The sequence below is a fragment of the Nymphaea colorata genome, chromosome 2 (genome assembly GCF_008831285.2).
Source record: "Nymphaea colorata isolate Beijing-Zhang1983 chromosome 2, ASM883128v2, whole genome shotgun sequence".
Lineage (NCBI taxonomy): Eukaryota > Viridiplantae > Streptophyta > Magnoliopsida > Nymphaeales > Nymphaeaceae > Nymphaea > Nymphaea colorata.
Genome location: NC_045139.1, coordinates 29,336,776 through 29,350,681, shown reverse-complemented (window position 1 = coordinate 29,350,681; position 13,906 = coordinate 29,336,776). Strand labels below are relative to the sequence as shown.

The window sequence follows — 13,906 nt, the reverse complement described above, 5'->3', positions numbered from 1 at the left end:
AACCTTAGATTAGATTGGGAGTTACAAGACCTTATATCAAAATTTCGCGCGCTCTGTGCAGGGAACACCTTTCACACACCGTTTCTTGATGGCGACGTGATCCACACGCACCTCGCAGGGACTGACCAAAGAAGCCTAAGTTAGCGTTGGATGTCTGCTGGAATTTCAAACGTCCGCACCGGCGTCTGGCCACCGAATGTCCTTCTGCACTTCTTCAGAATTGAGTGCTGCTCATCACCGTCGACGACGTGAGGCATCAAAATAAAAGCTAATTGATGATTAATTCCGAATGAGGCGGTGGATAAGCTTCGTGTTTCATGCAGATCGTGACAAGAGGCCAAATCACATATAAAACGATATACAATGCCCAGAGATCTAAAATTCAATCAAACTACATCTATGGACAAGGAATCAAAACTAGATGCCAATCAAAATCAAGGTAAGATACTTGTGAATTGATACAAATCAAATCAGGTTCGAGGCTTATATCTCAATTGGCCATCGATGTCATGGACCAACCTTACGTTGGGTCCATGCGGCGGGAAGATTCTTTCCTTCACTGCATGCGAAAGACGATTGTGTGTGCGCAGATCACTTGTGAAGAGCAAGAGAAACTTGCAATGAGATGTTTTAAGTGAGACAGTACATCACAGGGGAGGTAAGAGGTGTGGGAAATAGTTTTAGGTGTTTTTAGGACACTAATCAGGTGGAGACATGGCAGAGATATAAATTTTTAATGAGGGGAACTAAATCAAAGTTTATAAATTTTGACCATGGTCGAAATATCATTTTTAAAAAAAATTATATAGAACAAATGAAATTTTTTAAATTTTAAGCACAGCCCATGCAAACCCTCTATCTTAACTCTGCCATGAGTGGAGCGGCGGTGTAATCTATGTTGGAAAAAGTTCAGTTTTCTTTCTTTTGTGTATGAAAAGAAGCGTTAGATTTCTTATTTCAATTTGTGATGACAAGGTTGACGTTGTTCCTTGTTCCTTTTTGCTGTTATAACTTTCGTTTTGTTCCTTTTTGTTGTTCTAACTTTCGTTTTTGCGTGAGCTTAATCTTCAGCCTGCTATACTTTTTCTGCAATTTAGGAATATTTTGGAAGTGAAATGGGTTTTGAACAACTTATTATGAGATTGCAACTGCTTTGGGAAGCTTCAGTGTACAATTTCTCTGCCATTTATCAATTATATACATACTTCGGTCGTGAGCTTATTTGTTGTTCAACAGTCAACACTATATAAGGTATGATTTGTTTTTTGAGCGGCACCAACAACATGGAAACACCAAAACAAATTTATTAAGAAATTTTTTTGTAAGGAAAATCAATTCTGGCACCAACAAAAATCCACTTATCATGGACCCCAACATGCACGAGATGAAGGATTCTCAATGCGTGGGGAATAACGAAACTGTGCTTATACTATAATCATAAAAAACGTTATTGTGCTTTAAACAGCAAAATTTTTCTAGGTATAATATGGTGAACTTAACAAAAATAAAAAAATACTGCCATTTTTTAATTTTAAAAAATCTAAAAATTAGAAAAATAAAATAAGTGAAAACTAATAACATAAATATAAAAAATAAGTAAACAAGTAATAAATAAAAATTTAAAAATGAAAACAAGTAGTCTCACATTAAAACATGTAAAAAAAACATTAAAATGAAAAAGACAAAAGAAAAAGGCGCACAAAAACACAAGAAAAAAATGTTTTCGTGTTTTTCCCGTTTTGGCATTTTTTCCCCTAAAATAAGGTGTTCTTTTTTTTTTAGTTTTATATGGATGGCTTATTTCTCGCGTTTTATACATGTTTTTTTTGGAAAAAAAAATGCATTTTTTGTGACTAATTTATACAATATAAACATATACTGGGGATGATAACAGAAGCTCCCCAGCTCCCAAATTCTTACATCTTCAATGTATTTTTCAGTAACTTACGCTACCATCTGAAGCACCGGTCGTGAATGGTCATGAGAATATGTGCCTGTGCCAATGTCTGCACACATATACACCAGTTTGCTGCTGAAAATAGGATAAAGTAGGTAAATTTTCTGTGTATGCCCAAGCTCCATAGCTGAAGAGAAACTTGATTTTGGAGAGCGACTCTCACGATCCACAATACCTTCACTTTGACTGCGGCCCAGCCCTGATTAATTGCCATTGTTGTAGTTTGATCAAATGTTAGATCTCCATAATTTTAGATCCTTTTATATGTGATTTGCCTTGAGGTTGCGATCTGCATGAAACATGAAGCGTATCCACACGGATGGATCCCATCGTCTGCATCAACTCGCTCGCTCATGTGCTTAGACAAGGTTGGATTCAAACATAGTATTTTGTCACATCGAGTCCTTATCCTATGCAATAATTGTGCATAGGATCAAACGGCAGAAGAAAATTCAGTGCTTGTTTGATCAAAATACATAGTCTTAATTGTGGAACGAAAATTCATGGCGATCAAACACACACAAGAAAGGGAGAAAATAGAATATGGAATTTTGATTCCGTTGAAGCCAAAATCCTAATTTCGGGGCATCAAATGCTCTCCACGGGAGGAAAGTTGATCTGCTTACAACTTTAAACAATACACATACCGAACACCCTCTAAAATTCCAAATGAACAAGCATTGAAGTTCTGGAATTTTCCTTTACCATCAATCCTATGCACAGTTATTACAGATGATAAGAACTTGATTATGCATTCAAATCCTAACTCATCTGAGTGCAAGAGATAGTTGACGCAGAACAAGGGATCTAGCTGCATGGATATGCGTTATGTTTCATACAGACAGCCAGACGAAGGCAACTCACAGATAAACCGATCTACAATGCCCAGCAATCCATGCAAGGAAGGTGCCGGCCATAAAGAAGGTGCAATGCAACTTTGGGCTGGAGTCAGAGCTCAAACGAGGGCCGGTAGTGGATAGTGCTAAGAGAAGGAGAGGAGGAAATGCAAGTGTGGGCCTTGTAGGGCCAAGGTGTCAGGCAATGAAGAGCTTACCCAAAGGGTTGCACACACACACAGAACCATAGTTTTGAATGCACAGCCAGCACTTTTAAAAGCGTTCATGTGCATGCATCCAAAGAGATTATGTAGCATTCATGTGCATGCATCCTAATAGCAAATTCCACAGGTAATGCTATGAAGATTTGTATGTGTGTGTGTGTGTGTGTGTGTGTATTATATATAGTTTGGGAGGGGAAGGAGGTAGCCTAGAGGCGACCACACTGTTTATATAAACACAAAATCTGATATATGACAATCTGTTTCTATATGTATATGCCATGCAATAAGGTCCCCTGCCGTAGTGTATGACATGATTTCTAGGTTAATGTTATCATATAAAATGTCCCCAACGTGCACTTAACAAGTGATCAATTCTAAGATTTCTGACAGATTTGCAAAACAAAGTGTCTTAACCAAAGTAAACTTACAAAGGATAGATGCCAATCGGCCTATTTACTGAGGACGTAAGCAGTGAACTGTGGTCCAGGAAAAAAGAGCCTGTCCAGCTAAACCCCGCAAATGCTTTATACACTACAAAGATCAAGTAACTTTGGCCCATAAAATAATCTGAACAAAGACTGCCAAACATCAGCATCATCCCTGCAAATCATGTGAATGATGCATAAGGATACTAGCGGAGCTAGAAATTTTTTCTGATGGGGGCACCCATTCAATACATTTAATTTCTTTGGCGCACTTACATGTATAACAATCAAATATATCAAAACATTAACATATATATTAAACTAATTTTGTGAGGCTGCCATGTGGCTATGCCACAGCATAAGGAGCACTCATCCTTTGCACTATTTTTGACTTTTGAGAAGGTGCCTGAAAAGATTGTACAAGGACAAAATCAAATGATTCGTAAGGGCAGCCTCCATCAAGAGAGTCAATTTCCAGAGCCACATATTCAAGTGATTTGTAAAGACAAACCCACACACCTCTTCCAGAGAGTCAATCTTTAGAGCAACCTAGATGGAATTTCCGAGCTTCGATCCTTCCATTAAGAGCAAGTGCCAGAACATCAAATTCTTCAACATACCAGAGCTCAGAAACAACTGCCTGATGAAGAAACAATAGACCAACTGTAAGGGAATTGTTGGATGATTTGACAAAGCAGAAAGACAAGTTTGCAATGAACTCCAAGAGTTCATTTCCCCGGCATCCAACGCTCATAATTTCCAAGATTAGGTGGGACTGTATCCAGGGCAATCAAGACATGTGTTTCATTTTCAGGGTTGCATGGTAGACAATGTAAGGTTTCAAATACAAGCAGATAATGTATTTCGAGTCATCAGACCTCAAATCCATGAAGTTCCTTATTGACTTGGCCAACCAGATTATGGAAAAATGCAAGTAGATCGGAGTTCTTGCCCATAGCCTGAGTGGAGAAAACAAAAAAAACATGAACATGATAACTGTCAACAAAGCAAGAAAAGTAAATATTAAGAATCATCTACGATCAAGTAGCCAGTTTCAAATAAAAAGTCACAAGTAATCCACAAAACAGATATTCATGACACAGGATATTCAGTAGTGAAAAAGCAGTGAGAGAGATGTGCAATAATGGAAACAAGAGAATGACTTTGAGCAGACAAGTCAAATCTTTGTAATTCTTCACGTACAAGCAGTGAGATTCTCCTGAACCATCAAAATGCTTCAAGTGAATGAGAGAGGTGGGACTCATCCATGGAAGTGATCTCTGAAGACATGCATTGCTAGATTATAAGAAACCCTTGACTTGACGAGGAAAAAAACCTACAAATTACTATTGAAAGGTGATAGCTTGAATGTAGCAGAACATGCAGGCACGAGATGTTATACCACAGAATTTGTACTGACATATAGCACCCACAGCTGCTAACATATATCCCAATCAGAAAGGTCTTACGGCAACTGCAACCTGCTTTACTGAAACAAATAATTTGATTGTGGAAATAGTAGGCTTGCTTATCGTAGGTGGCTGTGCAGCTTCATTAATCAAACCCTATATACAGCCTAAGGTAAATCCGTTCAAAATGGCCTCACTATATTCTGCACATGCTAAAGTCACAGACCTTGAAGGAACTCCCAAGGGTGACATGCCATCAAAACACATTGAATTGCCATTAATTGGTGGTTATCAATTTCATTAGAGTCATAAAACATTACAAAGAGTCCGTTGGATGGTAATCTGAACCATAGACCAAGCAATTCATAGAAGTAGAAATACATATATTCTTTTTTTCTTTCTGAAATTGGAAATAGGTATTCTCAACATCCATGAAACAAGAACTAATTTGTAAAGGACACAAACAAATAACACATACCCCTGAAGAGAGTTTTGGGGAACCAAGAAGCCTCGCAAAGGAAGTGTGAAGTAGAATGGGGTCATACTGCAAAGAATAAGAATTAAAAGGAAAAAGGAAATTTTGTCAATCGATCAAGCTAACAGCAACTGCTTATATTCTTCTTTTCCACAGCAATAAAGAGCAGGAGAATCCATTGAAAGTTACAAGTTGCTTTTGTGGTGCTCGTGGAAGAGCCTTTCTTAATTCACCACGAATTGTGACAGGGTCTGTACCAGATGTTACCTGCATGCACACAGAGGGTTTGATTACTGAAGGTAAAAATACATGAAATCATGGACCAACCAGTTAATTTTATCCACAGAACTCAGAAGTTAATTAGTCAGCTGGCAAGTGCACTACATTATTAAAAAAGACTTGCTGAAAGAAGGCTTTGCTTCATCATGAAACTGGTAATCAGATGGAGAAGCATGTTTAAGCTATATACATGGAGCTTCAGCAAGCCAGAATAACCTTATCAGATAATTCTTTAGCATCAAAAACACATTATTAGAAGACCACATCGAAGATGGACGATGATTAAGCATTACAATATCAGTACTACTTAAAACTCATAATCGGGAGGAAAATTAATTCCCATTCCACTGCAGAAAACCGAGAATGAATGAACAAAATGAAGAATGGCATGAATGCAGAATTAATATACATTCACTTCCCAAAAATTACAATTAGTGAAGAAGGGAAAGATAATGCAGATCATGCATCCTACAGAAAGGGACACAAAGGGGTACTGAAGTATGGCTGAGGAAATAAAACAAAAGCAAAATGGAGCAGAGATATAAGGCCACAAGCAAACCTGCCATAAGCCAAGGATGACACCTGTAGAGGTCAACACCACTCTATCCAGGACAATTTTCAATGGGCAGAGATGAACAGAAACATCTTTAACAGCCCCCACTTCAGCTTCAATCTTGCAAAAACACCGTTTCAATGGATGTATTCTATAAGTGCATTAACATTGGATGTTCATACATGAGCACTTTATTGTGACACTAGTTACTACCTCATTAGGAGTTGCAGGGACTGGTTCAAGATGGTGTGAGGCATGAAACATGCTAAAGTGATAGAGGCTTGTATTCTGGAACCAAATTTCTATAGAAAGAAAAGAGAAGATCAATAGAGAGACTAAAACAAAAATGCAAAGGAAAATTATATATATATGTATATATATAGTGCAGATGCATAAGTTCTCGAGCATCTCTCTCATCATGGGGGTGTGTGTGTGTGTGTGCAAATTGTTAAAGAAAGTGGTCCACAAGAAGTCTCAAGAACTTATGGGCCCTCTTGAATTACTGTCAGAAGATCCACAGGGCCCATTATGGTAGTTTTCAATGGAGAAGCAGTATTACCTATACATATTATATATATATATATATATATATATATAGGAAAATTGAATGGTGACTCTAGTTTTTCAGAGTCACCCAAGCTTCTAATCACCACCGTCCAATCCATCATGATGGACAGTCAAGAGAAAAACAATGAGAAAAAAGTGACGGACATTTCTGTCATTTAGTATTAGTTCACACTTTTTTCTCCTTATTTTTTCTCTCAACCATCCATCTTTTTCAGATGAATGGCCCTTGTTAGATGGTTGGGTGACTCTGGATAGCCAAAGTCATCATTCAGTCACTCTCTCTCTCTCTCTCTCTATATATATATATATATATATATAAGGCAACTTGAGGAGGAATAAGATAGTCAAAACTGACAGCTAGAGAGTGCTATCTTAGATAAACCATGAGGTGGGAAAGACATGAAGACATTCATGTGCACTTGACAAGATAAAAGCTAAAAAGTCTAGATTCGGTAGAACTTGACTGGAAAAAATAACCCCTCTACTAAATTGCAGTTAAACTAAGATCAGTATTTGTTGATAAGGAGGTGTAACATAACCTTTATCAAAGTAGGGTAGAAAAATATTCTTTACAGCCTTCCTGCAACAGATATTTTCTCTCAATTTCAAATACACTTTCATTATAGAAGAGAAAATTTGCCTGAAAAGACTATATCATGAGACATTAAAACTAAAATAACTCACAACAGATGCCCTGCATATTCAGGACTTAAGTACAAAACATTTGCACGAACAGGTGGATCTGCAACCTGCAACACAGAAGCAAGTGCATCTTGGAGTGCTCCAGAAAGGCGAAATTAAATGTATGTTGTCTTCCCAGTAGCCATTTATCAAGAAACCAATAGAATGATATGAAAGCATGTTTAAGAAAAAAAAAGCAAAACAAAGCCTTACCTTCAGTATGGGCACAACAGACCCATCTTTTAACGAAAATATATCTGAAAGTGATAATGACTGAGAAGTTGCACCAGCTTCAAGAAAACGAGGTCCATGTTCATCCAGATCCCTAGCCATCTTATCATACAAGTCTGACCTTTTTATTGAATTTGAAATTCCAGACCCTGATCATCGCTCCCAAAATCAATAAAATCTTTTGGAGGGATCAATTTCCTGACTGCCGCAAAAATCTATTAAAATCTACTATAGAAAGCCAAGACAAAAAGAAGTCAACATCACCAGCCATGGTAACAGGTTATCATAACACATTGTGGAATCATTCAAGATATGATGAATAATATGACAGTATGTAGAGCAACAGAAATGAGATTGCGTAACTCAAGAACACCAAAATCTGTGGATGCAAAGTCCAAAGTGGGTACTGTCAGAATTGTAGAGGTGATGCCATGCCCTGAAAATACATCCATGTAGCCAGTCCAGACATTGATTAGCAGGTCCTCATGTTGTAAAAGCGCTGGGTGCAAACCCAGGTGTTGTGTGTTGAGCACAGAGCCTAGGTGGGACTAGGTGCACTAAGCAGTCAAAAATAAAAACATAACCTAAAAAATGCAATCTTAATTTTTAAAATTAACAACAAAACTGAAGCAGTTTTCAATGAAATTGATATCAACTTATAACAAAAAATAATTAAAATTTAAACTAATAATAAGGCTCACACTAAACATTCCATTTGTGAATGCTCTGATAGTTTCACCACATATTGCTGATTTTGAACTATTTTTTACTGGAGTTTTTCTTGTAGAACTCTGCAGGACAGTAAAATTTTCATGATTTGTAATGCTATGATTTTGGACTTTTACTCATTTAGTCTGATACTGTACGTTCTATTTTGAAGTTTCAACCGAGTAGCTTCAAGGAGCATAGAGTAACTGGTTGGGTGAGGGGTGCGTCTCTAGTTTGATTCCTGTGTACTACATAATTAGGCATACCTATTGATGGAGATAGGAGAATCATCCGAGATGCACAAAGCTGACGGTATGCCTAGTTATGTAACATTTGGGCATCTCAGATGATTCTCCCCTCTCCAACAAAACGTATGCCCAGTTATGTAACACATACACTTATAAAAGGTGGAAGTATGACGACAGTGGTGCTGGCATGGGACACTGCTTGGACACTGCATAGTTTATTTTTTAAAATTTTTTGATATATTTTTGTATTTTTATATGTTTTTGGTCAATTTTTAGCATTTTTGGTTTAATAATATATATTTTATAAATGTAGAAAATGAATTTATGTGCTTATTTGCTTAAAATCTTACTGTATATGTACATATATACATATATGTACCTATATATACATATATATAGATGACCGTGTCGCCAAGTCTTTTAAAAGTAGTCTACAGACTCTACACCTATACCCGTAATAGCACCCGTATCCGTACCCATGTGACATATGTGCATAGGCTCTCTACTATTTCTTCTCTCTTTCTCTATCTCTCTGCCTTTTTTCCTCTATCTCTCTGCCTCTCTCTTTCTCTCTCTGCCTTTCCGCCTCTCTCTTTCACTTTTCTATCTCTCTGCTTCCCTTTTTTTTCTTTGCCTCTCCATCCGTTTCTGTTTCAGTTTCTCTCACTAATTGCTCAGTTTGCTTTTTGCACGAATATGATTGTGTTTATTGTGTTTGCATTATCAGCATTTTCTTGCTAGCATGCAAATTATACAAATAATTATAATGCTATTGTTTCTTTTTCATAAGAACGCACTATTTATACATACAAATATACAAATTATGCAAATTACATGTTTTATACACACACTCAATTGTATCTCCATACCCAAGCTTTTTGAAATTGGTCAACACTCGTGTGTGTACCCGCATCTATACCCATACCCATGTAACATAGTTGATCAGATACATTGTGCACTAGATTGTTAGTTTTAGGAGGGTGATCTTCAAGCTCCCCTTGAAGGTCATTTTCTGCATGAAGTAGCCGGCACTGAACTCCTACAGGGGGACCAGAGTTTGGGCAAAGGAAAAACTTGATCTCGCCAGTTCAAGATGAATAAGGGTTTATTGGCAGGTTGCAGAAGTCTGAAGAAACTTGCTAGGCCTAATAATCTTTCAAGTGATCCTGATCAATGGTGTTGAAATCCTAAACCTGTTGCGATAGTGAAGAAGAAACGCATCTGGGAGGAAACTATAGGGAGAGGTACAGAGGGACTTGGAGGAGGAATGGCGTTTGAAAGCTTCCTCTCCGAGCAACAAACATCTTACACCAAAGTGAAGACAGAGAAGAATTCACAACAGAAGCCGCATGCGATTGTGGTTGTCGAAGAACGCCCGCACATTCCACGACGAAATCGCATCGAAAATAAATAAAAAAAATCAAGCCAAAAGGAAAACGCAATTCGCTCGATTTGGGAGGTATATAAAATAGAGGAGCTCAAAAAGATCAAGGGATCCGGAATCCGCCTGTCGAGAACGGCCGGAAGGAGAAGGCATTACCTCCGCGGGTCGATCGGGAGGAATTGTCGAGAGCAACTCTGAACATTACGAAGAAGAGGGCCGCAGACGATAGCCAGACAACGGCGGCAGCTTCCTTTCCGTGGAACACGGGACCCCTCGCCCTCACCATCGCGCTCGCATGCGCCCCAGTCAGGGCTTCTTTCGAGCTCCTCTATCTGGAGGGAAGGAATGGAGGGAAAGACCATACGTCGGTGAACGGGTCAATGGTTTCCAAATAAGTGGGAATTGCTGGGTCCCACTTTCTTGTACCCAAGAAGGAAGAGGCTGAGATGGCAACAGCTGGGCCCATTTTGAGCTTCGCCTTCTCGAGAAGCCGCTGAGCTTCGGAAGAGTGAAACCCTTTTCTTGCCAAACTTCAATTTATGCGCTTACATGGAGGGAAGGAAAATGTTTGACGTTAAAATTTGGAGGGAAGACAAAATACCGGTTCAGTTTCAACTCAAAAAACTTTTTATATTTTGTCATATATCGTGACAAAAAATACGAAAAAATCTTTTTAGATTGAGAAAACTTATGCAAATATATGTATACGATATGTATTTATTTACCCATAAGAGCTTGAATGATAAAAACCAAGTTTTTGAAGTACCCTTTAGAAATAAACTTCAACTTAACAATAGATGTCAGTTAAATTATAGTTGAACAAATAAAATTGTCCATTATGCATTATACAATTACAACAAATTATAAAATTAGTACACTCATTAACAAGGAACACTACTAGAGTACTACGAATGAAGATTAGCTACAGCAATATATCATCCCCATCAAGCAATACATACCAGGGCTCCTTCACTATGCTCGCTTTCACATCAAGCAACTTCCCAAGAGCTGGTTGCCATCAAACGCTTGAGGCGTGAAAATATTCATTCTACAGTTAGTTCCTCCTGCTCTCAGCCCTTCATATTCCCTCTCTCAGTATCTTAACACTTACGTAAGACAGTTGGATCATTCTACAGTTACTTTCTCCTGCTCACAGCCCTTCATATTCCCTCTCTCAGTATCTTAACACTTAAGTAAGATAGTTGGATCATTCTACAGTTACTTTCTCCTGCTCACAGCCCTTCATATTCCCTCTCTCAGTATCTTAACTCTTAAGTAAGCTGAAGTTAAGTCAAGCAAGCGGCTTCTTTCCGAGAGCATTTCTGAGAAGGAAACTTTCACTTATAAAAGCTCCCCGTTTCCTTATTTCCTTTGAAATATTCGGTCAAAAACAACTCCAGCATAATAACTAGGCTAAGAAATCTCATAGTTGTTCCCTTATTTTTTTAGTTAAATAAAACACACACACACTCTTTTCTCTCTTCTTCCGTTTCAACTCACACCGTCGAGACAAGCCAACTTTTTTACATAATATTAATAATTTATCATCGATATTTTACGTTGAACATGTCTTCTATATATCATCAAAGGGTAGGTAGAATTTGTAAAGCCATGTGAGTGTATGCATAAGTATATGTGTATATGTATGTATGAATATGTGTATATACAAGAACAACTTTTACAATATGTTGACATTCTTTATAAGGACAAGTCAGATTTTAAATTTGTAAAAAACATATTCAACACGTAAAGATATAGAAATGAATTAGCTAAAAACCCCTTTGATTAGGCTCCAATGAAGGCCTAATGAAACCACACTAAGTTAATGATCTTTAATATGTTTTTGTTTTTTCAGCCTTAGCTTCAAATTGTGATCCAATGCACAAGATTGGACGATTTTTGAAAATTACAACTTTTGCTGTGAAAATTACTGGAAACTTTGTTTATTTGTCGAGTTTCGTAAATGAGAATGAGACCACAGATTGAGATCCGAGGGTACCACAGATTTTAAAACCATGGATTTGTGGTCAGACCTTTCCCCCTTCGGACCGTGGGTTTCACGAGGTAACACAGACTTCATATTCCCGATTGAGAAATCCATTTTTTGTATAAGTTGTGGATTTGAACTAAATATGGATTTAAATTCTGCCTCGAATCCCATTTCGTATAGATGATATTAAAAGCAGCTTTCCAACAAAGCATTAGTGTTGGTCAAAAAAGCCTGTTTATGATTTAGTTTGGTTTGGAAAAGGTTGCCCAAGGAAAACCTTTTAACACTACTTCGCAGTTCGTGGCCCTTCATATTCCATGCAAGTATCTTAACTAGTAAGTAAACTGAAGTCAAGTCAAGCAAGTGGCATCTTTCCTCCACAAGCTATCTTTTGTGAGGAGGAAATTTTCACTTGAAAAGAATCGACTTCTTTTTCCCTTGAAATGTTTGATCTGATACATTTCCTGTATAATAACTTTTTTTATTGTTATCTCTCTCTCTCTCTCTCTCTCTCTTCTATTTCAATTCCCATGGTGGAGACCTGCTCAAATAATCTTAACAACTTATCATCAATATTGTACGTTTATCATCAAGGGATATTAGTGTGTTCTAAACATGTGAGGTTTATAAAGCTACATTGTGTTAAAGTAATATATATTGAGAAATCGAAATCCACCAGCTGATGTATGTGGCGGGATGGTTTTTTTTTTTTTTTGTCAATTAAATTGTTGCATAAGTCTCATTTTGTTGAAAAAAAACCACCATCAATCATTTGTTAAAAATACCACAAAGTATTGTTGCATCATAATTAAGGTTGGGCATTGGGTCGGGTCACCGCGTGTACCCGGTACCCAGCCCGATTCCTTATCGTGATGGGGCCGGCCTGATTGGGCCCAATAAACCAGGGTAGGCCCGATAAGTCCGGGTGGGCTCGATAATTTTATATATATATAATTTTATTACAATTAATTACATTTATATATTATTTTTTATATTAAAAATATATTTTTTTAAATTTAATCATCAAACTTGAGTTTGAATAGTGAGGTCAGGCTCGAGCCCGAATTTCGGTTGTCAAGCCAACCCCAGCCCCGCTCCTTATTGGGCCGGCCCGATGCATGGCTTAATCATAATTAAGTAACTCCTGCGACAACCTTTTTAGTAAAAAAATTTAAACTTTTAGCTAAATATCTGACACATGGCGACATATAACACTGCATTGGATGGGAATTGTGTGGACCATCGATTGTAAATTGTAAGAATATTCCATGGTGGAGATTAGTTTGAAAGAAATATAAACCAAACTATATTTTCATGAGACTAAAAAATCTCCCAAAGAAGGTAAGAGATCCTGATTGAGGAAACTGATTTGTTTCCTTCTACAATCGATATTCCCGTATCTTGAAAATATAGATTATTTCTAATTTTTTCTACTTACTGTCTACCATTCAATTCCTTTAAATCGATGACCCATAAGATTCCCATTCAGTCTAACATATGCGGGGCGGCTAGCCATCAATTTTCACACACACATATACATATATACATGTTAATGTATTTAAGTGTTTAAATGTTACTATATAATCAGATTTCTCTCTCTCTCTCTCTCTCTCTATATATATATATATATATATATATATATATATATATACATGTTAATGTTTTTAAGTGTTTAAATGTTACGATATAATCAGATCTCACATATTTTAAAAATAGTCAATATGTAAGAAAATGAATTACCACTTTACGGATGAACTTGATACATGTGATTCCATGCGCTTTGCCTTCGTGCGTTTTTCTTGTCCAGCCGATGGATCTTGAGGAGAATTTGGCGTATAGCATATAAACTAGACCGCATTTTATTAATATTTTATTATTGAAAATATCAAGGGATGACAACCAGCGAACAATTATTGACGCAGCGAAATGGTGAAAGGGA

The 13,906-nt window shown here is 37.2% G+C and overlaps 2 protein-coding genes across 16 annotated transcripts in view; both read right to left on the bottom strand.

Moving 5' to 3' along the window:
• Positions 1 to 620, bottom strand: part of LOC116247732 (uncharacterized) — a 74,267-nt gene extending 73,647 nt beyond the window's left edge. For 5 of the 8 annotated variants that reach the window (XM_031620010.2, XM_031620008.2, XM_031620015.2 and 2 more), the window contains exon 1: positions 31 to 598. The gene's annotated coding sequence lies outside the window, so the exon portion shown is untranslated. Of the gene's footprint in view, positions 1 to 30 lie in introns of all 8 variants that reach the window. The other 3 variants (XM_031620009.2, XM_031620013.2, XM_031620012.2) reach the window with 3 other exon arrangements.
• A 2,711-nt stretch (positions 621 to 3,331) lies between these two features.
• LOC116249039 (uncharacterized) lies at positions 3,332 to 11,128 on the bottom strand. 8 transcript variants are annotated; one of them, XM_031622144.2, is made up of 12 exons: positions 10,937 to 11,128; positions 10,134 to 10,521; positions 7,620 to 7,786; positions 7,410 to 7,474; positions 7,265 to 7,305; positions 6,372 to 6,460; positions 6,165 to 6,278; positions 5,516 to 5,593; positions 5,330 to 5,395; positions 4,321 to 4,401; positions 3,962 to 4,078; positions 3,332 to 3,617 (listed from the first exon to the last, which is right to left on the bottom strand). In XM_031622144.2, exons 2-11 carry the CDS (start codon positions 10,261 to 10,263, stop codon positions 3,992 to 3,994), a joined length of 918 nt encoding a protein of 305 aa, XP_031478004.1. In that variant the 5' UTR covers positions 10,264 to 10,521; positions 10,937 to 11,128; the 3' UTR covers positions 3,332 to 3,617; positions 3,962 to 3,991. The 8 variants fall into 8 exon arrangements, with proteins under 8 accessions (XP_031478004.1, XP_031478002.1, XP_049932316.1 ...); XM_031622142.2 differs by having other exon boundaries at positions 3,962 to 4,082; positions 10,937 to 11,121; XM_050076359.1 differs by lacking the exon at positions 10,937 to 11,128 and adding an exon at positions 8,001 to 8,073 and having other exon boundaries at positions 3,962 to 4,082; positions 7,620 to 7,839; positions 10,134 to 10,272.
• Between the last annotated feature and the right edge of the window lie 2,778 nt (positions 11,129 to 13,906).